Here is a 23713-nt window from a genome sequence, read left to right as displayed (position 1 = left end):
CAAAGAGTGGCTTAAGGAGAATCACACAATGTCCTAGCCAGTCTCTAGATCCTAGCCCTGTGGAAAATCTGTGAAGGAGGCTAAAACTCCAATTTGCTGATTCCCCTGATTTTTTATATATTCTGTCTCTATCAGGTAAAATAAACCCACCATCAAAATTATAGACCCTTCCTTTCTTTGTAAGCAGGCAAACTTACAAAATCAGCAGGGGATCAAATACTTATTTCCCTCACTGTATATGCGACAGCAGCTTTGGGTCCAAACCCATTTTGTTAAGCAGTAGTTATTCAAAATTTTGTATTATATTTTTTATATATTTGGAAGAATGCTTACAACCAAACCGTTATTGGACCCCTACCATAGTAGAAAAAAATACTTTTTTTCTTCTGTTAAACACAAAAGAAAACCTTTTGAAGAACATAGGACAGCAAACAGCTTTGGGGCACCTTTGGCTACAATTGACATTTTATCTACTATGGTAGTCAATGGTGCACAAGAACTGTTTGGTTACATGCCATATATATGTTCGACCATGTATCTTTCTCTGTGTTCAACCATACAAAGAAAATGTATACAGCTTTGGAACAACAAAAGAGTAAGAAATGCTTAGTCCGGTTCCCGAACAGCCACAGATTTACGTCACTTCATATAGTCCCCGCCTACTTTTTGCTAGGACTGCCCATGAAAACTTCACTCTTCTCCCCCAAACACTGTATTACGTGAGCCTCATTCACGGTAGACCAATCACATCAGATTAGACCATCTGACCAATCACATCAGACTAGGCTACCGGAAATGAGGGGATTAGACGGATGAATCGCAGAGTTAATCATTTGAGAGTCAGTCAAGAAGTAAGGTACGAATAACTGCCTATTATTACGACATTATAGTGTTTAAACACATTGTATGTTCATAAACTTGTTGTTGGACACTCCATAATCCAAAATAGGGACTAAAAAATCATATGCTAGGTACTCTTTAAAATCCCTAGTTATGTACTCTTTAAGAATGTTTATAAATTGGCCCCCATTCACTTGCATTGGTTTTGTGTCCATGCAATAGAATTTAAAGGGGTCCAGCATTGATAGGTAACCAACTTTATCTAAAATACATTCTTTTGTGTTCTGCGGAAGAAATTAAGTCATAAAGGTTTTTCACGAAAACGATGACAGAATATTAAATTCACTAAAAAGAGAGATAGCATTGCTGGAATATCGTCCCATGATCCATTCATTTACAAAACAAAGACTAAAATATTGTTTTTTGAAAATGACTTCACAATAAATTTTAATATTGAAAAGGCTTAAGTGAAACCAAACATTAAATCTAAGTGGCTTGCATTCAGCATGCTGCACATCTCCAGTAAAATTCAGAGATAAACGTTCTCTTCCCTAATGTAAACTGAACATTAACATGCCATTATGGATCACATGTTACAGACCTACTGTGTAACATTTATAAAATCAGCCTTATTTATAAAACTTTGCGTTTAAGTTAACTTTTGAGCAAAACAAAAGAGCATAAGTGTGGTAAGCTGCATTTACATACGAAGCGTAAAAACATGTTATCATTTCTATTATCACTATTCTAAAATAAGATGGATTTCAGTTAGGCCACTTGATTCAGATTCTCCCAGATCAATCGAATTGCACAAGCACTTTAAAGTTAAACTAAAGCTTTTTTGTATGGTATTCAGGTTAGTTATTTGCTATGCCAATATCTAATCAGCTCACAGCCAAACTCACAGATCTCTTCCTTATGCAACAAAATAATCTATTCTTTAACTCTGCCCTACAAACAGCAGGTCTAACAACTAAACAAACAGCTCAACACTGAAAATGAATCAAGTGGAAATCACTAAAGCTGCACAGGTCAAACATTTCATTCTGAAACAGAAGCGGTTTTAAGATAACCCAACCTTGTTTGTAAATGTGCTGACACTTAAAGCAACACTATGTAGTCTTTCGACCATAAAATAATGTTTCTAATTACTTCAGTATTTGAACAACCGGATAAATTCAACTGCTCCTGCTGCCCAAGCAGCCTCCTAAACCGGCTAAAACCAAACTCTGTAATTTTGGTGTCTCCAGTTGGAACAAGTTGACAACTAGGGGTGTGCGAGATTTAATGTGTGCGATAATATCGTAAATCTTGTTTTAATGATGTACAAAGTCATATTACCGAGAATGTCAAACATTTTTTAAGCACCACTAAAAACAGCACTCAATGTTCACAAATACTTTAGTCAAGCACTGTGCGTGCATATTCACAGCGTGGTTAGCAATTTAGCTTTATCCACACGCTGGACAGTAGCAGGTGATGTGATGTTACTCAAGGAGTTCATTTGTGTTTTCCTGACGAATACTGTCAGTCCAAAAGAAAAAATCCATATAGACTCGATTTTGAAGGCTTAAATGCGAATCAGAGCATGGGTGAACTAGTCGCTCGACTTTGTTTCAAAAAGTTCTTAAGGAAAGAGCAATACAACTACTTTTCTATTACAGTGTGCTTCTTGCTTGTATGCTGAACAGTTCACCGAACACCATTAGGGATGGGTACCAAGAAACGGTACATAATTGGGTCGATACCAAAGTATCGATAAGCTTAATCACAAACGATACTGTAATCGATACTTGCGTTGTTTTATCTCTGTATATTCGGGGGTTAAAAGGCGAATTAGAGGCTTCTGTCTTTCATTTTTCATCCCTGAATGATGTCCGAATGGCAGAAGTTTGCTTGACGTATGTGTGATATCTAGGGCCATATGATTTCCCCGATGTATTGGTAATCTACTTGATTTGTGTGTTTATGAGAGAAAAAGTGCCATGGTTGCGCTTTCGGAGCTTTCAGCGACCTCGTTTCACAACGAGCAACCCGGCAACCGGTCAAAATAAAAGTCCTTTATTTGAAAACAAGTTATACATCTTTTTTAAATAATTCTGCCACTGAGTATATTCACTCACTGAAGTAAATTGAAGTAAATGTGCAAGTAAAATTATAAAAAATACTACATATGTGACCCTGGATCACAAAACCAGTCTTAAGTAGTCTCTTTTATGCCAAAACTCATTAGGTTATTAAGCAAAGATCATGTTTCATGAAGATATTTTGTAAATTTCCTGTCTTTAATATATAAAAACTTTACTTTTGTGAGTGGATTGCCTGCTACAGTGCCTCTGACTAACAACTTCAAAGGCCATTTTCTCAATATTTTGATGTTTTTACACTCTCAGATTCCAGAATTTTAATTTTAAAAGCTATATTTTTCAGCTTTCAGATTATGTACAAATCTCAATTTCGAAATATTGACCCATAAGACTTTTATTTTGTTGTCACATATGATTAAAATACAATTTGTACTCAAATTTGTGTAGACCTAAATCCATAAAGGAAAAAATAAATATGGTCTACCAGCCAAATTACCATAGTGATGTAAAGTAAATATGTTGAATTACATTATGATGTGCTCCTATGCACATGCTAAGTGCCGTAAGTGGTATTCTTAGGAACAAACACAAGTTTTGATATATGGCATCTTCTGTTTGCTCAGAAGCATTTGTAAACTGCAGTTCTAAAGCGCAGCTGTAATAAAGAAACTTAAAATGTTTATCTTCTCAGATCATCTGTTTTTACAATTATAGAGCGTAGTAGTATCGATCACAGTATTGATACGTAGTATCGATATAGGTATCGATATCGATAAAAATCTTAACAAAACCCATCCCTACCAGTGATGAAGTGATTTTACTTGATTCCATTTAAAGACCTTTCCGTAAAGGCACAGTTTACTCAAAATATCATAATTTCTGTTCATTCAAATAAAATGTATTCTGACATTGTTTATTTACCCTTATGTTGTTGAAAACCTTTATATGACTCTTCTGTGAAACACAAAAGAAGATATTTTGAGTAATGTCTCAATGGTTTTGTGTCCATACAATGGATGTCAATGGGGTTCAGTGTTAACATTGTTCTTTAACAAATCTTTCTTTTAGGTTCTGCAAAGTAATAGTAAAAGGTTGACATGAGAATGAGTGAATGATGACAGGATTTGATGCGAAACCCTTTTTCATTCTCTATTAATGACATCAACAATGAATGTCCTGGTAACATGTTAAATGGACATAGCACAATTTAAGACTATAGGATGCAAAATATCGACTGCTTATCGTTATCGTAAAATTGCCGATATCACACACCCCTAATGATAGCATGCCCCGCAAGTAATAATAAATAAAATGCAAACTTATTCTCTAGGCTTATCTACTTTATCTCATGTATGCAAAATGCCAACCTTGTAAATGCATTAGCATTAAATATCAAAAACATGATTATAACAATATGACTTTTAAGTGTGGCCTAGGTCACCCACAATATTAAATATAAAATACAGTTACTTCTCTTTAAGCATGCGACCTCATGGTCATGGTAGTGCAAGGACACTTGCGAACCGGTCGCTGTGTGTTTAAGGTTATGTAATAGAGGGGGTGGGAGGTCACACTGATATTGTTTTAGGAGTACTGCTGGAATAGCTGCCCTGCGAGGAGGTCTACGTGTCACAAAAGAGAGTGCTGTAGCATAAGCCAAATCCTTAAAGGACAAGGGGACATGTTTGCAATGTAGACAAAGAATGATATGACCCCCAAAACTGCTGGGCTTGCAACTCACTTTTAATCTAACATGGGCTGATAGAACATCACACGCTGCATTTTATCAAGAGCAATCACAGAATCAGATATTTAACAAACTAGGGTTTATTCAAGACAAAATAACAAGATAATCAAAGTAAGATAAAAGCGGCGCACAACAACATACTAATGAAAACCTCTTTGTTGCAAAAAGCCATCAAATTGATTTTAGAGATGCATCATGCATATGACTTACCGTTCTAGAAAATCATTGTCCACCACAGCAGAGATGTCAAGCAAGGGGTTTCCCATCCCGAAAAGCACATTTTGACTGTAAAGGGAGAGACACAGGCTTTCAGTTAAGCCATCTAGAAAACAACTGAGTAGTTCTGACTATGTATCAATAAAAGATTTAAGAATGTTATTTTTAAATGATGCACTTGTATGTTCCTTCTTAAAATAGCAGGGACATTTTGTCTACCAGGGAGACATACTATTTTCATCAAATATTCAAAAAATGTACAGAACCTCAAGCATTTCATCATGAGGGACTTTACCCAAAAGAAATTCAGGATGAACAAATATGGACAATTCCGTCAAGCATAAAGTAGTGTGTTACAAAAAAGGAATCTAATCTATTTTTAAGCCATCCATGGTAAACATTAAGCCATGTCTTTCATGTGTATTTGTTTAACTGAGGGGGGGTTTTGGTTTGGCTAAACACAAATATTTTAAAAACATAATATAATGACAGTATCAAAGGATACCATTTTCATAAATGTTTAAAATATGTACTGAATCATTTAGGAAAGCTTTCAGACAGCCACTACACCGAAAAAAAACTCTGCATTAGACCATGTGGGTGAGTGACTGGCCGTCCATTCACTCTGGTTTATGTGGTGAAAGCCTAAAAATTATGAATCATTGTTGAAAAATAGGAAAAAATTATCCTTTTGAAGACAACAATGAAAGAATGCATGGCTGTAAAAACACAGTTTTTAATATTATGACAATTAAAACTTGAATATACACTACAAAAGTCATGATCTTTCCTTTAACACACAAAAAATTAATTATTCTTATCTCCATTCACACTCCTACATAAAAAATGACTGTTTCTGTAATGTTGTCGAGTGGAAAATACTGGCAGTTATGGGAAACTTGTGAATGAGCACAGATGTGTCAGTGTGGGAGTAAGTCGGGAGCGCTCGGAAACATATGTTTTACAAAAATGCTATTTAACACACAAAGAAACTAGTAAATAAAATGATTTCCGTAAAGCTACAATGGTATAAAACAGGTTAAAAGGTTTTAACTATTACAAAAACCAACCACACAACCAAATCTGATACGCAATTTAAATTAGAGTTGTGAAAAGACCTGAAAGACATGACGAAACACTAAAAATTCATCTAATGCCTCAAACAGCTGACAAGTGCCTGAAAATCGGGTTGTTGCCCTACCTGGCTGCAGGCATGAGGAAGACTTGATATGATGATGCTCACCGAAGTTAAATGACTGCCAAGTGTGTCTGCATGTGCTTTAGTACACGCAGTGACCATTCTGACTGAAGAGCCTCTTGGCTCTGATTGGCCGATGAACAAGTCAATAGAAGATACTTATTTGTCTCTGCAGACGTGCTTCTGGGTTTGTAAATATAGTCGTTTAACTTCATCAAGCATTACTGTGTCTCCAACCAAGAACAGCAACATTTTACCCGGTAGAACGTTTGTCATTAAAGTGTCTGTTATATTTCGGCTGTTTTTAAAACGCATTAGTTATATTTACCATATTTGCAATTTGTAAATGAAGAGATCCAACAGAATGTAAGCATGTCATTACTGTGAGCATTATCACTTTATTTACAAAAATATAGTGATAAGCCTTCAATTTACAACTAGCAAAAAGCAAATAGTAATACTTATATTCCCTAAAAACATACATTTGTCAGTCTGCTTTGTAAGGTAGGACAGCACAGCTAAATCCACAGCATATCTGGAGAATCAATGTCCAGAGAGTGCTCGAATTGAACCAAGTCTTATGGGGGGCCCCCTTCATAAGACTTTTTTTGGTGGGGGTAAGTCTCGCAATATACAATTGATACACAATATATTTGATTATAATATGCATAACTATATACTATTATATTTAAAACGGGCTTACATAGAAGAACAGGTTTCTTTTACTGTCCTGCGCTTAGCGGTCTTTAGACGTGGGGCGGGGCGTTTCAAATTTAAAGAGACATGACAACTAGCCCTTAAACAAACTTAATATAAATTATTGTAAATAATTAATTCACAAAATTGAGCACATCCTTTGCATGAATTTAATCACATTTGTCATTATCATTTTTACTCAAATACAAATATCTGAGGGACACCCCAAAGTCAATTTTTTACTTCTTAAGGAACCCCCCAGCCCCCCTGTGTCAGATCTTCAATCCAACAGGTTTGGCGACATAAACACCAACAGCAAAGTGACCTGACCACACAAGTTGTCGTTCAGGCTGATCCTTTTATCTTGAACATAGCGCAGATTGTATATTTTGAAAGTGTATGTGTAGTCACTGCTGTGTGTGTATGCATATGCACAACTGTTATATGAAGATTTAACGCCGGGGGCTCTCTGTGCAGCAAACCCCGCGCGAATGCATCCGACTACATAACAAAAGACACGTGGGATGCACTTTTCAATCTATAATACTCCCATTAGGCATCTGTATACTAACTGTAGCCATATATACAACGTATAAGTAACACCCCGGCGCCACCACTCCATTTATAATGCTTATTAGGGGAGGTTGTAAACTAAAGGATGTTTGCATGGTCACGAGTCTGGGATTGTAGATTTGCAGTAGAAGTAACAACAAAATAACTGAATGACAGCGGAGAATTTATTGACGGGAAATATGTGCCGCAACAACCAACATGTTAAAGCAGGTCACGATGTCAACTAACGTTAAATCAAATCGGACACAAGACAGCAGCAGCATTCATCGTGGTTAATGGGAGAATGGCAAAGACACTTATTCCGACACACCAACTAAGGTTAACGTTACCTGCTTTAGGCAATAAGCACATGGATCTGTGAAATACAGACCTGACCTTAGACCTAAAACTGATATTCAAACACTGTATTTACATTCTCAACTCTCTCCTCTGTGTCAATTCTACAGTTGTCAACTAATGCTCGGGTTTACTGTACCTGAGCTTTTTTTCTTCGAGTTTAATTTTCTTCGATTTAGGTTCGCCGGACGCCATGCTGTACTGATGGTGCTCTATCAGACACGCTCGATCCACCTTGATGTGAGAATGAAGATCTGGCGCCGACAAGAGAAACATTATCACAGATAGCTGCCCTGTGAGCCTGAACGAAAATCCATTTATCAATAAACCTTAAAATTCACTTCGAACAAGCACGTGCGTTGACGATGTATTGTTTAATATATTATATATTACACACTGTGAACCCAAGTTTGAGTTAGTTCGCCTTTTTAATTTATTTTAGGTCCGGCTTATTTTTGGGAGCCTTAACTGGGAGGGACTGACACGCTTGCCAGCGAAGAGTTTCTTGCTGCTGAAAATATTTATCAAGACAGCTGTTTGTAGGTAACGTTACGTTTTATTCAAAATACGTTTTAGATACGTTTACTCTTTGAAAAGTGTCTGCCTGCGTTTGTTATGTTACTTTTCCATATCAATTAATCGTTAAATACATTCGATGGTGTAACGTTAACTTTACAGAAAACTTTTAACGTCAGACATAATGCTTTCAGTGTGAGATGTAGACATATGTAACGTTATATTATTATTCTCTTTCACACATTCCGACATTGTCATCAAAATTATCTTTGTTTGAGTGTAGACGTTGGTCAAGTTGTTATCTAAGTTACTTCCTTAAACTATCGTTTCGATATTGTAAGTTAGCATTACTATAATTTGTTTGCTTAGTTGCTGCGAGCGAAAATGAACTCTTTAAAATGTCGACTGTGATCTTGCATGTGTAGTTTAAATGTTTTAATATAAATTGTAATGCTGTTTGATAAGTACTGTCACAATTTTGTTCCTATATTTTCTTTACATAATTACTTGCATACAACATAACGAGTATGAGGTATTTAATTCGTAAAAAAATTGAACATGTAATTAAAGGAAATGTATCTGTATCTGTATATTGTATAAATATATTCTGCAGTACCTTTATAAACCTCCAGGGACCCTGGAGAAACAAATACTGCTTTATGAAGTGCAGAATGAGCAGAGTTCATCATTCTATTAAACAGGAATGTCTGTTATTTAACAAAGCTCATAGTCAATCAAATGTCTCATTTGGCATGTAGTGTTCTTCTACTTAATCCAACAAAAATGTTTTGGGAGTCTGCATATGTAATGTGTATTTCCTTTACTTCAGACTTTCCTGAACAAACAGTATATTTTCAGATATTTCACAATTCTCTGTTTTTTAGCTTGTTGGCTTTTCAGCCCCATCATGATTCACAGCTTGTTCCTGATAAACAATGTCGGCGATCTATTCCTGGAGAAACACTGGAAGAGTGTCATAAGTCGCAGCGTCTGCGATTATTTTTTCGAAGCACGGGAAAAGGCGGTGGAACCCGAAAACGTGCCTCCAGTCATCCACACCCCTCATCACTATCTCATAAACATCTATCGGGAGAAGATCTTTTTTGTTTCTGTCATCCAAACAGAAGTGCCTCCTCTCTTTGTTATAGAATTTCTGCATCAAGTTGCAGAGACGTTTCAGGTACTAAGAAACCGCAGCAAGTGCAGTGTAAAGACATACATCCTCGCATGCTAGTATGTCGAAAAATATGATTTTATATTATTTTCATGCAGGATTATTTTGGAGAATGTTCTGAGACAACTATCAATGATAACGTGGTAATAGTCTATGAGCTTCTGGAGGAAATGTTGGATAATGGCTTCCCCCTCGCTACAGAGTCCAACATCTTGAAAGAACTTATCCGACCTCCCACGACACTGCGGTCTATGGTCAACACCATCACTGGTAAGGCATTATTTGTGTATGGCTTTGAAATGTGGAAAGCTTAACGTATTGCAATTTTCAGGTATTAGTAATATTGGGCAGACCCTCCCTCCTGGTCAGCTCTCCAGTATCCCATGGAGAAGAGCCGGTGTAAAATATAGTAATAATGAGGCTTACTTTGATGTGGTTGAAGAAATCGATGCCATCCTGGATAAATCTGGTAAGAGTGCATCGATATTGCAATTCAACTGACTGGAGCTGTAAGTAAAAGAGTTTAATGATGATGTATTTGTTTTGTTTTAGGAAGTACGGTTTTTGCAGAAATCCAGGGTGGGATTGATGCTTGTGTCAAACTGTCTGGAATGCCGGACCTTACGCTCTCATTTATGGTGATTGCATGTAATCATATACACCTGGCGATTTGTGTTCGCTTTTACATTATACCACTTATTAACTAAATTCCGGTGCAGGCTGCCCTTTTTGTATTGTATGCCACTGTCAGCCCCCCGTGAACCTTTGTATGACTGTCTATGTACTGTTTATGGTCCATCCACAGAACCCCAGACTCTTGGATGATGTGAGCTTTCATCCGTGTGTGCGATACAAAAGATGGGAAAGTGAGAAAGTCATATCCTTCATTCCCCCAGATGGAAACTTTCAGCTCATGTCATATCACGTCAGTGCCCAAAAGTTAGTAAAGCTTGATTCTGGATATTGTGGTTAAAAAAACAATTATGCAGTTATGCCTATCAACACAATAGCCTACATTGTGTGCTATAAGTACTGTAAGTGCAATTCTTGCCATTTCTCTCTTTTTGCAGCCTAGTAGCAATCCCTGTGTATGTGAAGCAGAACATCAGTTTCTTTGAAACTGGACCCTCGGGAAGACTGGATATCACTGTGGGTCCTAAACAGACCATGGGAAAGACTGTAGAGTGTGTTGTAGTAACCATACACATGCCCAAAGTGGTTCTTAGTGCCAACCTCAATGCAACTCAGGGAACCTACAACTATGACCCCGTCACAAAGGTAACATAATACTCCACAACCTCTTGTTCTATTAATACAATATACAATACAATATTTATTTTTAAAGCACATTTAAAACCAATCGAGATTGACCAAAGTGCTGTACAGACTAAAATAGAAACTAAAACACAAGTCTGAGGAAAATTATACAACATTTACCAGTGATTAGGGAGTGTTAAAAGCTAATGAAAACAGATATGTCTTTAAGGAAAACTTAAAAACAGAAATGCAGTGGGCTAGTCTAATATGTAGAGGAAGACTATTCCAGAGTTTCGGACAGACAGTTGCAAAGGATTGATCACCTCGCTTTTTAAGTCTGGATCTAGCCATGCTGAGTAAACTAAGGTCACTAGATCTTAATGTTCTAGATGGGGTGTAGGGACAGAGGAGGTCAATCAAGTACTGAGGGGCCAAATTATTAAGTGCTTTGTACACAGTTAACAAAATGTTAAAATCGATTCTATGCTTGATGGGAAGCCAGTGCAGAGCTGATAAAATAGTTATATATTAAGGGGACCCAGAGAGTAATCCAGCAGCTACATTTTGCACGAGCTGTAGACAAGTGAGCGAGAACTCGGAAACCCCATAATAGAGTGAGTAACAATAATCTAAGCGGGTTGTTACAAAGGCATGTATCACCGTTTGAAAATTACTCTGTAATAAAAAAGGTTTCATTTAGCCAGCTGACGGAGATGGAAAAATAATGATTTTACAGCAGCAAATTTCAACACATTTTAAGTTGTTAGGGTGTGATGTCCAATACGAACACTAAAACATCTGTTAACCAGATAGGACTGGAACCCCTTTAAGACTCTGCCAACAAAGGCCACAGATGACTCCAAACGTGCCAACAGTACATTATGGTCGACCAAATCGAAGGTAGCGCTGTGTAAAGCTTTGAAGCCAGATTGACACCTTGTGAATAGAGTTAGCAGCCAAATAAGATTGTAATTGGGTCTTTTCTCAAATATGGCTTGCTGAAGAATCTTTGAAATAAATGGTAGATTAAAAAAGAGGAAAAGGTTGAATAATGTCCTCAGGGCACGTAGTTGGTCTTAGATGGCCTATAATATCATTACATTAGATCAGATCAACAGGCTCAAATTAAGACCAATTACAACACAGAGGACAGACGCTATGCCACGTAGTCCGGTGCAATCTTGCCTTAACTCATATTAATAGCTTGGGTTTATTGTAGTGTAGATTGTCAATGTAGTAGTTGTGTTTATCATTTAAAACATGTTTAATTGTCGTGTAGGTTTTAATGTGGGACATTGGGAAGCTTAACCCTCAGAAGCTTCCCAATCTGAAAGGAAGTCTCAGCCTGCAGTCAGGAGCACCTAAACCAGAGGAGATCCCAAACCTGAACATTGACCTGAAAATCCAACAATTAGCCATCTCAGGTAGTTTATGGTCCCTTTATGGGCCGGCTTTGGTTATTTATTGCCAGCAGGGTCATGGTAAAGATCTGAACATACTAAGAAAATACTTTTAGAACAGTATGCTACCATAATTCAACTCTCTTAGATCAGATTATTTTGTTTTAGTATTTTCAAATGTATTTTCCAAATGTACATAATATACCAAAATGTTGTTTGTCATACCTTTTACTTTTATATTCCCCAGGATTGAAAGTAAACCAGCTTGAAATGTTTGGAGAGAAGTATAAACCATTCAAAGGTGTGAAATATGTGACCAAGGCTGGAAAATTCCAGGTCAGAATGTGAGGCTGTTACAGAATAACGACAATATGCCAAAAATTCTTAATAGGTGGCAAGTGTAAAATCCTGCAGGATTGCACCTGATACACAATCACACCATTGAAGTTACATTTATCACTGTATTATTTATCGTTATTTGTTTCTTGGGGGGAGAAAAGAAATGCAAGTTTTTACATTTGAGAGTATTTTTGGGGAGACTTTTATCTTCATAATAATAACATTCCATTGATTTATTAAAACTGTAAAATGTTCTATTTAAAGTATGTGTTTTCACTTTATAGTGCACAGCATTCACATATTATTAAAGACACATTAGTTGACAATGGCTGTTTTAGGCAGCATCATATGAGAATTATGCAAGATTTGTATTTTACATTATGTGATGTAGATGAGATTATATCAATTACTTATCTACAATACTGGAGAATACCTGCAGATAGACCTTATTCAGTTTTTTATATTGTAATTTTGTTTGAGTTCAGTGGCCTTTGAATAAGAAATACATTTTACAAAGGCTTCACACACACACACATACACACACACAAATGGCCTTATAAAGTATATGCTTATAGCAGGAGATAGTGTGTTGACAATCTACATAAGCATATCACTGCCATCAGGTCAGTAGCAGTTCTGTTCTGCCTCTTTAACACTTTGTTTGTTGTGTATAAGCACTACAGAGCCATTATTAGCACACACAATAGAACCTGTTGCATTGACCTGCAGCAGTATGGTGGATGGTACATGTCTGCCAATTTAAAGCTTTACAGAACATTTGCACACAAAGGGCAATTCCAAGATTTTATGAAATATCATTTGAGAAACTGTAAGTCAAGGGAACTGTGTATTTGTATTAAAGATATGTGCTTAAACCCAAATCCTTGTGACATATATAAATTATGAAAAAGTCACTGTGTTCTTGATGTATTTTAATGTTACACGAACAACTTTATGACACTAAATAACTAAAAATGGTTTAAAGTTACTATCAAAAGTAAAATAAAATATTTACCTAATGAGTAAACTCAACCCATATTGACACATTTAGAGACAATGAATTGAAGTACCTCAACAGACCTGTTTTATTATTCTGAGGCACACAAGATATCTTTCTTATGTAACACTGAAAACAAAAGTTAACAGTTGTGTCATATATACATTCACAAAGCAGTATTTTTATTCTCTTCCTTTTGTCAACATAACCCAAAACATGCTGTTACACATAAAAAATGCAGCCCTGTAAACTTTAACAAAGAGGCACTATATTGGGGCTGAAAAAGGTACTCTTTAAACTGTATATACTACAGAGAGTTTAAGTGAACGCAAGGCAGTGACGCATCTTCTGATAAACTGTCAACCGCACAGAGAGTGCAGCTCAACACGGTACATCTTCAGCTAAAGTGAGCTAATCGAATTTAACACATTCAGAGCTGTTCAATCTTTAGTTATCTCCACACATAAACAAGCCACCTGGGTCTTGTGTAGAAGTTTTCATTGTACCCTATGGAAGATACATTAAGACAGCTCCTTTATTAATACACTACAATACTAATCACACTAAGAACAACCTCAAGATTACAGCTACAATTTGTTTTAACTGTAAAAAGTCTGGCGTTGATGTTCAGTTCAGCCATGTAGAAGAGAAAACAGTTCAACTGTTGTGAAAATTGTGCTTTCCTCGTAAAAGAAGTATTATCTAAAACAATTTGCATTCACTCCCTCAGAAGTTCGATACAAAGACAAATTTCAAGTGTGAAGAAAGTATTAAGATAGAATGGTATAGAAGACAAGCTTACGCATGTCTACACACATTTACAATACAGAATTGTTTTGTTTATATAACATATCATGAATATTACGTTCATATAAACGTAAAAAATTAAATCTTTGGCATCAGTTGTAGCATGCAAAGTACATCCCTGTAATTGCATGAACCATAAAAAATCCACGAAAAAAAGCTGTTATCCCATTGAATAAAAAGTTAAGCGAAGCCAAGCGAAGTTTATTAAAACTAAGAGTTGAGAATGGTTAATTCTAGCGAATTTGATTTAACCAAAAAAATCTTTATCATAATATGTTTTATGTATTGTATAACTGTGACTAAAAACACGATCTGCAATAATGATCTGATGAATGTAGACATCATTGAGAAATATAAATATATACATTTTCAATAAGAAAATTGAATAGTCATAAACTAAATTAAAGTAAATTTCATCGTGAGCTCCAACACAGTCAGAGAAAGGCATTTCCTGTAAGTCATCATGCCGCATTTCTCCAATACAAAATAGAAAAATTCTTCATGCAAAAATATATATATATACCTGGAATTTGGAAACCCAACATACCAAAAATATATATTTAAAAATGTGCTTCTTGTGTATTCCTACACCGTATCCCAGTAGTGTGAGATAAAGTTAACTGTAGCAAAAGACAAAAATAGCTTTCAGAAGGATAAAGTAATCAGTCTACTAGTAAGTAAAGAAAAAAAGTACTACCAATTATCCCTAGACTACAGCTGAACACTGTTGTCCAACAGTTTAGGGATCAGATGGGGTCCTATCATTGTTCTTAAATGAGGAAGAGCGATCCTCAGTTTACTGGTACCAGGGGGTCTTTCTGACCCAGCGGAGAGTAAACCCAGCATCTGTGCGGATCTTGATGGAAGCCGCTTCTGCTTCTCTCACGGTTTCCTTCACAGACTGCATGAGGTTCTGAGCGTTATGCACAAGCATCTCAGTGGCCTTAAAGACAAATGCACAATTCATTACATTCCAACAATTCCTATTATAGGTATAATGTGAAGATTAAGGAGTATCTATTGACAGAAATGCAATATATATACATAACTATGTCATCAGAGGTGTACCTTACATCATGAAGCGTTATGTTTTTATTATAATACAATGAGCAATTTCAATCTACATACACCGCGGGTTCCCTTGCATCAAATTAACCATGTTGTTTCTACAGTAGCCCTAAATGTACAAACTGTTCTAGTAAGCACGTTTCGTAAATACGTTATCTCCTTCTGCAAAGAAGTGAAAACATGACGACATCTTAGTCCAGTGTCAGCCACCGTAGTGCTTCGAAAGAAAGGGGGGAGCGAGCCCTTGGTTGCAATTCGCAACCTCGCCGCTATTGATGGCATTAAATTTCACACACTTTTCCATTAAAGCATCTGTAAATTCCTATCGAACATGAAATGCAACCTCACCTGCTCAGACTCTTCCTCGCTGATGTTTGTTCGTCCAAGCATAGTGGCCTTAACAGTAGACAGGATCTTCAGCTGGGTGCTGATAGTTGGGATACGCTCACAAACCTAAAAGGAATTTATTTTCATTGTCGTTATTGCTTTTCATGTCGTTTTTAGTAGCATTTGGAGTGACAAAAGACCAACTAAAGCCACTGACCTGCAAAAGGTTAGTGCGAATCCTTTTGTCTGTGCATTGCTTGGCCACTTCTTTAGCTAGTCGTGTGACCTCATCTGAAGCCTTAGCAATGTCCTTGGCACACTGAATAAGGGCACGTTTATTCCCGCTTCCTCCACGCACCAGCCGAGACATCTCTGCCATGAGCAGGGCCATGCGCTTGGCTGCACCGATGATGTCATTACCCTGAGAGGAAACCCATGCAGACGTTTTTTTGTTTGTAGTAGTCTATAAATCTCTGGGATATGCTCCTATATACAGTACATTTTGGTGATTGTATAGAAGAATTTGATAAATACAGTTTTAAGTTTGGATATGTAGATAAAGCAGAAAATGTCTTTTGCCAATCTGTGATTCAGTTCAGCTAATGTTTTCTTTTTAGAATAGTAGATATAGGGAGTTAGACAAACAAATGGTGTTTAGCGTCACTTCACGTTCATCCAATGCATATCCATCATGCCTTTGTGAAATTAGTCACGAAAAGACGTATTTTCCTTCAGCTTGTCACTGTACCCATCTAATAAATAACCCACCAATTTTATGTAAATTACAATGCAATTTTTCTTCTTTCAACAGATTTCTATATTTTCCATGAGTGAGGCAGTTATGTTTGTACACATGCATGCAGAGCTTCAGTGTGTTAACAACTATGTCCTGCGATGGCTATAACACGGTTAGAAAACGCTAGTGAGCGAGACAAACAAACAGGCATGTGACATGACTTCAACACGTGTAATTCCAAAGTCATTAGGAAACTGTCATCCATGGCTTCACAGGTGGCAAAAGCAGTGTTTGGCAGCAGCGTTTGAATGAGTGGCTCCGCTTTCAAACCAGAGGCGTGACGCTATCAAAAATGCGCAGGAAGTGACTTGTGAAGCCAGTATCAGTTTGTCCAAAAATGCACAACAAACTTGCCATTCCAGTCGCTGTCATTGGCAACCCCAGCAGCAAAAAAAAACCCACACCGGACCCGAGCGTGAAGCAACAACAGCAGCAGCTATCTGGTTTCAGCATTCCCACAGTAATATCTGGATGCAGAAGGGATGCTACAGCCCGCCGGGGCCAGGAAGTACCTTACTGGACCACTTGCGAGCCTCCTGGTGCAAAGACTGCGCAGCGGCCAGAATGGGCTGGTTAACTGGCTGATTGGAAGCCACTAAAAGCAGCTCTGGCTCAAAATCATCCTCGTTGTCTGTGAACTCATCATCATCACCATCTATATCTACATCCGCCTCAGCGGCCTCAAAACCTTCGTATGTCACCTCAGGCTGGGGAGGAGGAGGAAGAGGTGGAGGGGGAGGAGCCAGCGGGGAGAAAGAAGGACAGAGTTAGTACGAGAGGCACTGGATGGAGATTCCCAGGAGAGGATTGTGGGATACCATTGGTTTAGGATGGGGTACGAGAGGGAAAAAAGGTTTTTGCTGGTAAAGGACTGAGACAAGGTTTAAAAGGAAATTGTAAAGGTGTCTTGCAGACTATTTGCATGTGGAGTTGTGAATGTTAATATGGACAGAAAGCAAAGAAAGCAAAGAAGCGTTTGAGGTCAGAAAAAATAGAGAGCATCTTTTGTTATTTTTATCCTGTTGCTAAAGTTCAGATTTTCTGCAAATTAATGCAAATAGAAATAATATTTTTATTTAAAATTTGTGAGAAATATTGCTAGTCCTTCACATAGCTACACAGTACACAACATAAATGGTAAATTCAGAAAAACTGAAAATAATTTTGACATAGTCAATATAATTTCCGCGGTTATATTTATTATCTAACCCCTTATATTATTTACTGTATAAGGAATGTGAATGGTGATCTCATCCGTCAAGATAGACTTTTAAGTCAAGACATTAAGAGAGTTATATCAGTTTTTCCACACAAGACCATTATATGGCTTCAGAAGACATTGAATACACCTCAGGCGATACTGACCCCATTTATGATGCATTTATGGTTCATTTAGTGGAAGATAAATACGGACATGCTCAAATGTTCCATAAATTTGATCAATGATTGATGTTAAAACTTTCATTGGCTAAGGTGTTCAACTATTTCTTTACATCTAAACCAATAAGCATGGAGCTGTGTAGAGACAAATTCGACCGAACAAACACAAGAACAAACAATCTTCGTTTTCACATCGAACGAGACAGAAACGTAACAGGACATCTGATCTAGAGCACAAGCAAAACATACAAACAGAGACAAAAAGACAAAGATGGAACCAATAAGTCAATAACACCCAGTGGTCATCTGACTGGATTAATTATATTATATTTAGTTCTGTATATATAAGATGTTTTCTATGAGCTTTTATTAGCTCAGCACTAGTTTAGATAACTTGTGTATTTATTGTTATATTCTGTTCGATGCACTTTTGGGGTACAGCTGCGAAGAAAACTCATGTATTGCTCCATCAGTATAGTAACACATTAGTGAATCTACTTGTTCAAACCGTTAGAGATGGGCATGCAAACACTTTTCATAGATGACAGTTTCCGTTTTTACTTGTTTTCCTGAAATTGAAATAATCTCAAGAGATTTTCAAATTTCAGGTTGGTGACAATGACAAAAAACAACATGTCACAGTCATAAACAGCAGACTGGTACACAAAGCACATTTCTCTGCAGTATCTACAAAACTATCTTTACCACAGAACGCATAAGATGACAATATTGACACTGTCAGAAACAATTAAAATGTGATGACAAGACATCCACGCAATGATTCAACAGCTGCACGCGCCACAGCCGGTGAAATTTACACAATCATCATTTTAGAATGAATCTCATGTAGCCCATAAAGAACATGTCTGGGTCATATTTCTCGACAGGATATATTACAGAAATAATTCTGTCTGGATAAAATGATTTACTTTAATTTGAACTTCAAGAATTAAAATAAGTATGATTACGGTGTCCTATCATTTATATCACATGTTGCTTGAGAGCATCAAATCCATTTGCTTCACTTTGTAAGTTTAAGATGCGTATGAAACGTCATAAAATAATCAATAATGAATGTAAGACTATTAATGATTCAAATATTTCTTCTTGGTCCTGACAGTCATTTTAAAGCATATGGAAAACATATTAAGGCTTTAACATTCTTATTTCCCTTGAATTTGTGGCGAATTATGACCCAGCATCGTGAGATTTCTCATGTATAAAGATAGTGTACATCTACAGAACTTGTGTATTTTAAGTGTATTGGCTTCACTCACCTTGCTGGACCATTTACGGGCCTCGTCGTGAAGTTGCCTGGCAGCCACCATCATGGGCTCGCTCACCATCTCACCAGCTTTCTGATCAGGGAACTCCTCATCCTTCTCCTCTGGAGGTGGAGGTCTCGGGGGAGGAACCTCTCCTTCAGGGAGGGGCGGTTTGGGAGGAGCATGATCATCATGGACCTGTCATAGGAGGAATGAGATGGCACAAAAGCATTTTAGTAGAGCCATTCAGTATTTTCATTAATAATACAAGTCATAAAAGTTTTTCACCAAAAAACGAACAACATGAGGATGAATAAATGATTTCAAATTTTCATTGTAGTTTATTGATAGAGAACTGTAGCACTTACATGCAGCTGATCAAGGTCTGGAGGCGGAGGGGGAAATTCGGGCTCCTGAGGCTGAAAGGCCTCCCTCACTTTCCCAACAGCAGCCAAAATCCTGTAGCCAGAGTCCAAGAAGCTCTTTTGCAAACCTGCTCAACAAGATAGAAGATTTCTTTCAGCAATCATTTAAATGTCAATAATTCAATGTAACCAGGATGTATAAAATATTCAAGGAAAAAACCTGGATCTTGAATGTTTCCAGCCACAGCTTTAGCAGCCATGACCATGGGTGAGATTGTTCTACCAAGTTCATCTGAAGCCACTTTAACCAGATCCCTGAATTTAGGGTCCTCGGAGTTCTCCACCTCCCGTTTGGCCACCAGAAGGACCCTGTTGGCCCTCCGAGCGATGCTGGTAGCCCCGGCAACCAACATCTGGGGTTGAACGTTAGCCATGGCAACCCGGCATTTATCAATGTCTTTTTTAATGGCTTCCTCCGAAGCATCCAAAAGTGACTTGGTGTCAATGGCTTCATCCACAAGACCTGAAAAATAGAGATTTTTGCTCTTTGTTTTACTTTCTTTAGAAGAACGCGTGTATTTTAAGGGATAGTTGACTAAGAAAATTCATTCATCGTTTACTCAGCCTCATGTCATTCTAAATCCGTATGACTTCCATTGTATAGACACTACTTATAGATACAGGTTTTCAACCACATGGAGGTGAATAAATGATGACAGGTGCATTATCCCTTCAGGTAATGTGAGATTATGCCTACCAGTCATTTTCTCAATGTTGTCAATCCATTGATTCTTCATGGTCTCAAAGTGCTCGTATGCTGCCTGGTTGCCAGGGTTCTTCAGCAAAATGCGTGCAGCAGAAGTGACCTACTCGTGTGAAAACAAATACATAAATAATAATTCATTTAAATAATCCTTAATCACTTACATAAAGTATGGCACCAGAGTAAATAGCACATTTCCATACTAGCATTACTAACAGAAAAAAGTTGATGTGGCAGAAATGCTTCATCTTCACCACTAGGTGTCATCGCAATAAAGAAATATTGAGTGCACTTTGACACAACTGTGCTTCTAAACTGCTTCTTCTAGCAAATATCAACAGATTAAAATTAAAACTACAGTCCCTGCTAGGAGTCGCATTATGGGCCAAGTTGGATCTTCTAACAGGACAATGATCTTAAAACAAACTTCAAGAAAGACGAACCAATCTAATTATCATAAAAGACACAGAAAGTAAAATAAATACAAGAATAAATAAATGAATACATGTGTTAATAAATGAAAGGCTACATAAATAAATGTAAAAATAAAAGGAAAGGAAAGGAAATAATAAATAAAATAATCTAAAAATAAAAATGTAATAAAAAAATAAATACATAAAAAATGACACAGAAAATAATAAATCAATTAAAAAGCTGAAAAAAAGCTAAGATCAAAAACAGTAAAAACTAATTATTTTATTTATCGAGTCATTCAATCCTTTATTTATTTTCATATATATATTACATTTATTTGTTTCTATCTTTATTTATTTATACATGTATTTATTTTTAACATTAACATTCTAGTCTAAAAAAATAAAGAGGAAAAATGAATGAAAACAGACTTTGGCGATACATCTCAGTGGTGTGCAGTGGACTTATAGTAAAATGAGGAAGATTACTTACAATCTTATTTAGGGATAATTTTTAAACTGGGACACAAGATAATTCTACAATCTTTCAAGATAATCTACAATCTTTCCTATAACTTTATTTTAAAAAGAATTTGTTGCTATCTGGAGTGTGGCTCTGTCCTTTTTTGTCAGTTTCCAACAATTCATACATTCTTTGAATAGATTAAGGTTTTAATAGAGGTTGCTAAACATAATAAACGTGTTTTATTAGAACATGTAAAGCAGTTTTGAAAGAAGAATTAAAATGATGCAAGATTCATGTTTTTATTTATCACCATGACACGTGTCAAGTATAACAATGCACATACTTCGAAAAGAGTGAAAAATGTGATAAACAGCTTAATATTTTTTTAATTGTTCTTGTCTTGAATTTTTTTTCAACTCTTAGGGTCCCAGGCCCCAAAAAGTTTGAAACCTCTGGTCTAAGCTATGCAAGCCATCTTGACACTTGATCCAGTGGCTAGTGGCCAAATATAAAGCTTGGCTGTGTCTCAAGAACACCATTACGTGCACTTTAAGTAAACTTGGAATAAGCACCGAACTGGATGTCCACATACATGGACGTATATATGTATAAACTATCCCCAGCTTGACTCTCAAACATACCTGAGGTGTTAAACCTCTGGCTGATTTCACTGCTGCCTGGATGCCTTCTACTGTGCTCTTATTAGCTGTTCCCACCGCAGCAGCCTTCTCCGCTGTAGCTCCCAGCCTGTTGGCGTGATTCTCAAAGTTAGAGGCTCTTTCTTGAAACACCTGCAGGAATGAAAAAAAAAAACTCATAACTTTTTACAAGTATATATAAAATATTTATATAATTATACTTCTATAAATATTTTTATTATTTAACCATAAACATATTTATACATAAATAAATACAAATAAATGTTAATAAATAAATATATACATTTTAATAACATTTATTTATTTTTATTACAATTATAAAAATATAATTTTCTAAATATAATTTCTTTATAAAGACGTGGTTGGTTTAAAATGTAAACTTTAGTTTTAGCTTGTTTGCATTAGAATATTTGATATGACAGTGGACTCATGCTGGGCTCTGTTTTTGACATGATGTATGTTCAGCGAACCTCATCTCTGTTAGGGGCATCAAGAGGCGCTGTCGCTGCCACAGCCAGAAGCTTGATCGGTGTGGTTGTATCACTGAATACATCAGAAACCTCCTGGGTCATTGCCTCCTGCATCTTTGCCTTCAGATCCTTGCAAAGAACACATAACTCCATAAATACTAATAAAAACCAAGGAGTGTTACACCAAGAATGTCCAGCAGATGGAGTCATTTGCTTATATTATATTGAGTTGATAAATCAGCAAATCTGTCCTCTGCACTTTTCATCTGAGAAGATCACAACCGGGCATAACACACACCTGATGTGAAGGATATTGGGAATTTTTTAATAGACAAGGGGGACACCATGTCTTGCCATCTTACTCTAATCGCTTCAAGAAGCTGAGCGGCCACAGCGCCGGCCTGAGGACTCTCTCCCTCTCCCCGCGCAGCCAGATCTGCCAACTGCATCATCAGCTGTTCCGCTCGATCGCACTTTGCAAGCAGCTCCTGTCTGTACGGCGCTGGTAGAGAGTTACCTAACCTACGGCCTTCTGCTATCAGCCCACGGATGGCAGCTTGGCCTGAAGACACAGAGTGAAGATGGTTGGGACATATGGACCAGTTTTGACATTATACATATTGCACATAAAACCAAAGCCACTGGTTTAAGTTACGTATAGGAATAGTTTACCCAAAAATGGTCCCCATTGACTTGATCCTAGTAATTTTGTTTCTTCTATGGGGACCATTTTTGGGTAAACTATTCCTTTAAATAGATTTCACAGAAAAAAATCATAACATTTTGATTGGATGATAAATCCATTTTAGAGTAAAAACCTAGATATTTCAAATCAAAAAGCTAATATTCTTGAACTAAAGCTATTCAAACATTTCTGAAATCAGTTCAAATAAAATAAGATATCAGACTAAAAAATGTGGGGAATTTTTTTAATGTTGCCTTAGCAATAAATAAAGTATTTTTCAATTATTAACTGAACATTAAAACAAACCTACATTAACACTAAAATAAAAAGATATTTTCTTACAATTAATACAAATGAACTAAAATCAACATTATATAACACAATAAAATATTTTTAATTAGCTTTTATTTTTATAAATATAAAAAATATTTTTTTTTATAAAATTTTTATCTATAATAAAACTAAAAGCAAAACTAAGGCATAATTTACATTTTATGACATGGTAATTCTTTCCCAATGCTGTTTGACAACATACTTCAAATGTAGACTTTCCCTTAACCAGTGAAGTAAATACTTGTAGTTTATACTTTTGAGTATTTAAGGAGCCAGTCTTTTGCTGTTTTTATAGCTTTGATTGTGTTTTTTAGGTGTTTAACAATGGATGTTCATGTTTCTAGTTTAAAAAAACACTTTATATTTCAAGTCTTTATTCACTGCTGTCCCTCTTCTAACAAAACGACTGGATTTCTTCTGGTCGAAATAAAATCCTTCCTTCCAAACGCTCTGATTGGGTAAGCTGACCAGGTCTGTTGTGATTGGCTCCGCTTAGAGAGTGTATGAAGATGTCCCACCCATACCCTTTCTCTGTGCACA

The 23713-nt window shown here is 36.5% G+C and overlaps 3 protein-coding genes across 8 annotated transcripts in view; 1 reads left to right on the top strand and 2 right to left on the bottom strand.

The window, feature by feature from the left end:
* adka (adenosine kinase a) overlaps positions 1 to 7985 on the bottom strand; it is a 131394-nt gene extending 123409 nt beyond the window's left edge. Inside the window, exons 1-2 of one of the 2 annotated variants that reach the window (XM_056760773.1) lie at positions 7833 to 7985; positions 4885 to 4959 (exon numbers count right to left, since the gene is read on the bottom strand). In XM_056760773.1, the coding sequence (XP_056616751.1) occupies positions 4885 to 4959; positions 7833 to 7969 (212 nt within the window). In that variant the 5' untranslated portion in view covers positions 7970 to 7985. Of the gene's footprint in view, positions 1 to 4884; positions 4960 to 6091; positions 6190 to 7832 lie in introns of those variants that run through there. The other variant, XM_056760774.1, reaches the window with a different exon arrangement.
* A 150-nt stretch (positions 7986 to 8135) lies between these two features.
* Positions 8136 to 13293, top strand: ap3m1 (adaptor related protein complex 3 subunit mu 1). Of its 2 annotated transcripts, none has more exons than XM_056760636.1 (9): positions 8136 to 8236; positions 9094 to 9389; positions 9482 to 9653; positions 9715 to 9852; positions 9936 to 10021; positions 10189 to 10322; positions 10454 to 10661; positions 11920 to 12064; positions 12288 to 13293. In XM_056760636.1, the coding sequence occupies exons 2-9, from the start codon at positions 9117 to 9119 to the stop codon at positions 12386 to 12388; spliced, it is 1257 nt and encodes a 418-aa protein (XP_056616614.1). In that variant the 5' UTR covers positions 8136 to 8236; positions 9094 to 9116; the 3' UTR covers positions 12389 to 13293. The 2 variants fall into 2 exon arrangements, with proteins under 2 accessions (XP_056616614.1, XP_056616615.1); XM_056760637.1 differs by having other exon boundaries at positions 8151 to 8232.
* Positions 13294 to 13391: 98 nt separating this feature from the next.
* vcla (vinculin a) overlaps positions 13392 to 23713 on the bottom strand; it is a 34325-nt gene continuing 24003 nt past the window's right edge. For 2 of the 4 annotated variants that reach the window (XM_056760632.1, XM_056760633.1), the window contains exons 12-22: positions 22518 to 22717; positions 22156 to 22284; positions 21668 to 21817; positions 20142 to 20250; positions 19605 to 19907; positions 19388 to 19512; positions 19032 to 19217; positions 16887 to 17081; positions 15796 to 15999; positions 15600 to 15704; positions 13392 to 15126 (exon numbers count right to left, since the gene is read on the bottom strand). In XM_056760632.1, the coding sequence (XP_056616610.1) occupies positions 14980 to 15126; positions 15600 to 15704; positions 15796 to 15999; positions 16887 to 17081; positions 19032 to 19217; positions 19388 to 19512; positions 19605 to 19907; positions 20142 to 20250; positions 21668 to 21817; positions 22156 to 22284; positions 22518 to 22717 (1853 nt within the window). In that variant the 3' untranslated portion in view covers positions 13392 to 14979. The remainder of the gene's footprint in view (positions 15127 to 15599; positions 15705 to 15795; positions 16000 to 16886; positions 17082 to 19031; positions 19218 to 19387; positions 19513 to 19604; positions 19908 to 20141; positions 20251 to 21667; positions 21818 to 22155; positions 22285 to 22517; positions 22718 to 23713) is intronic. The other 2 variants (XM_056760634.1, XM_056760635.1) reach the window with 1 other exon arrangement.

The sequence above is a fragment of the Triplophysa dalaica genome, chromosome 11 (genome assembly GCF_015846415.1).
Source record: "Triplophysa dalaica isolate WHDGS20190420 chromosome 11, ASM1584641v1, whole genome shotgun sequence".
NCBI classification, from domain to species: Eukaryota; Metazoa; Chordata; class Actinopteri; order Cypriniformes; family Nemacheilidae; genus Triplophysa; species Triplophysa dalaica.
This window is presented reverse-complemented; position numbering and strand designations above follow the sequence as displayed.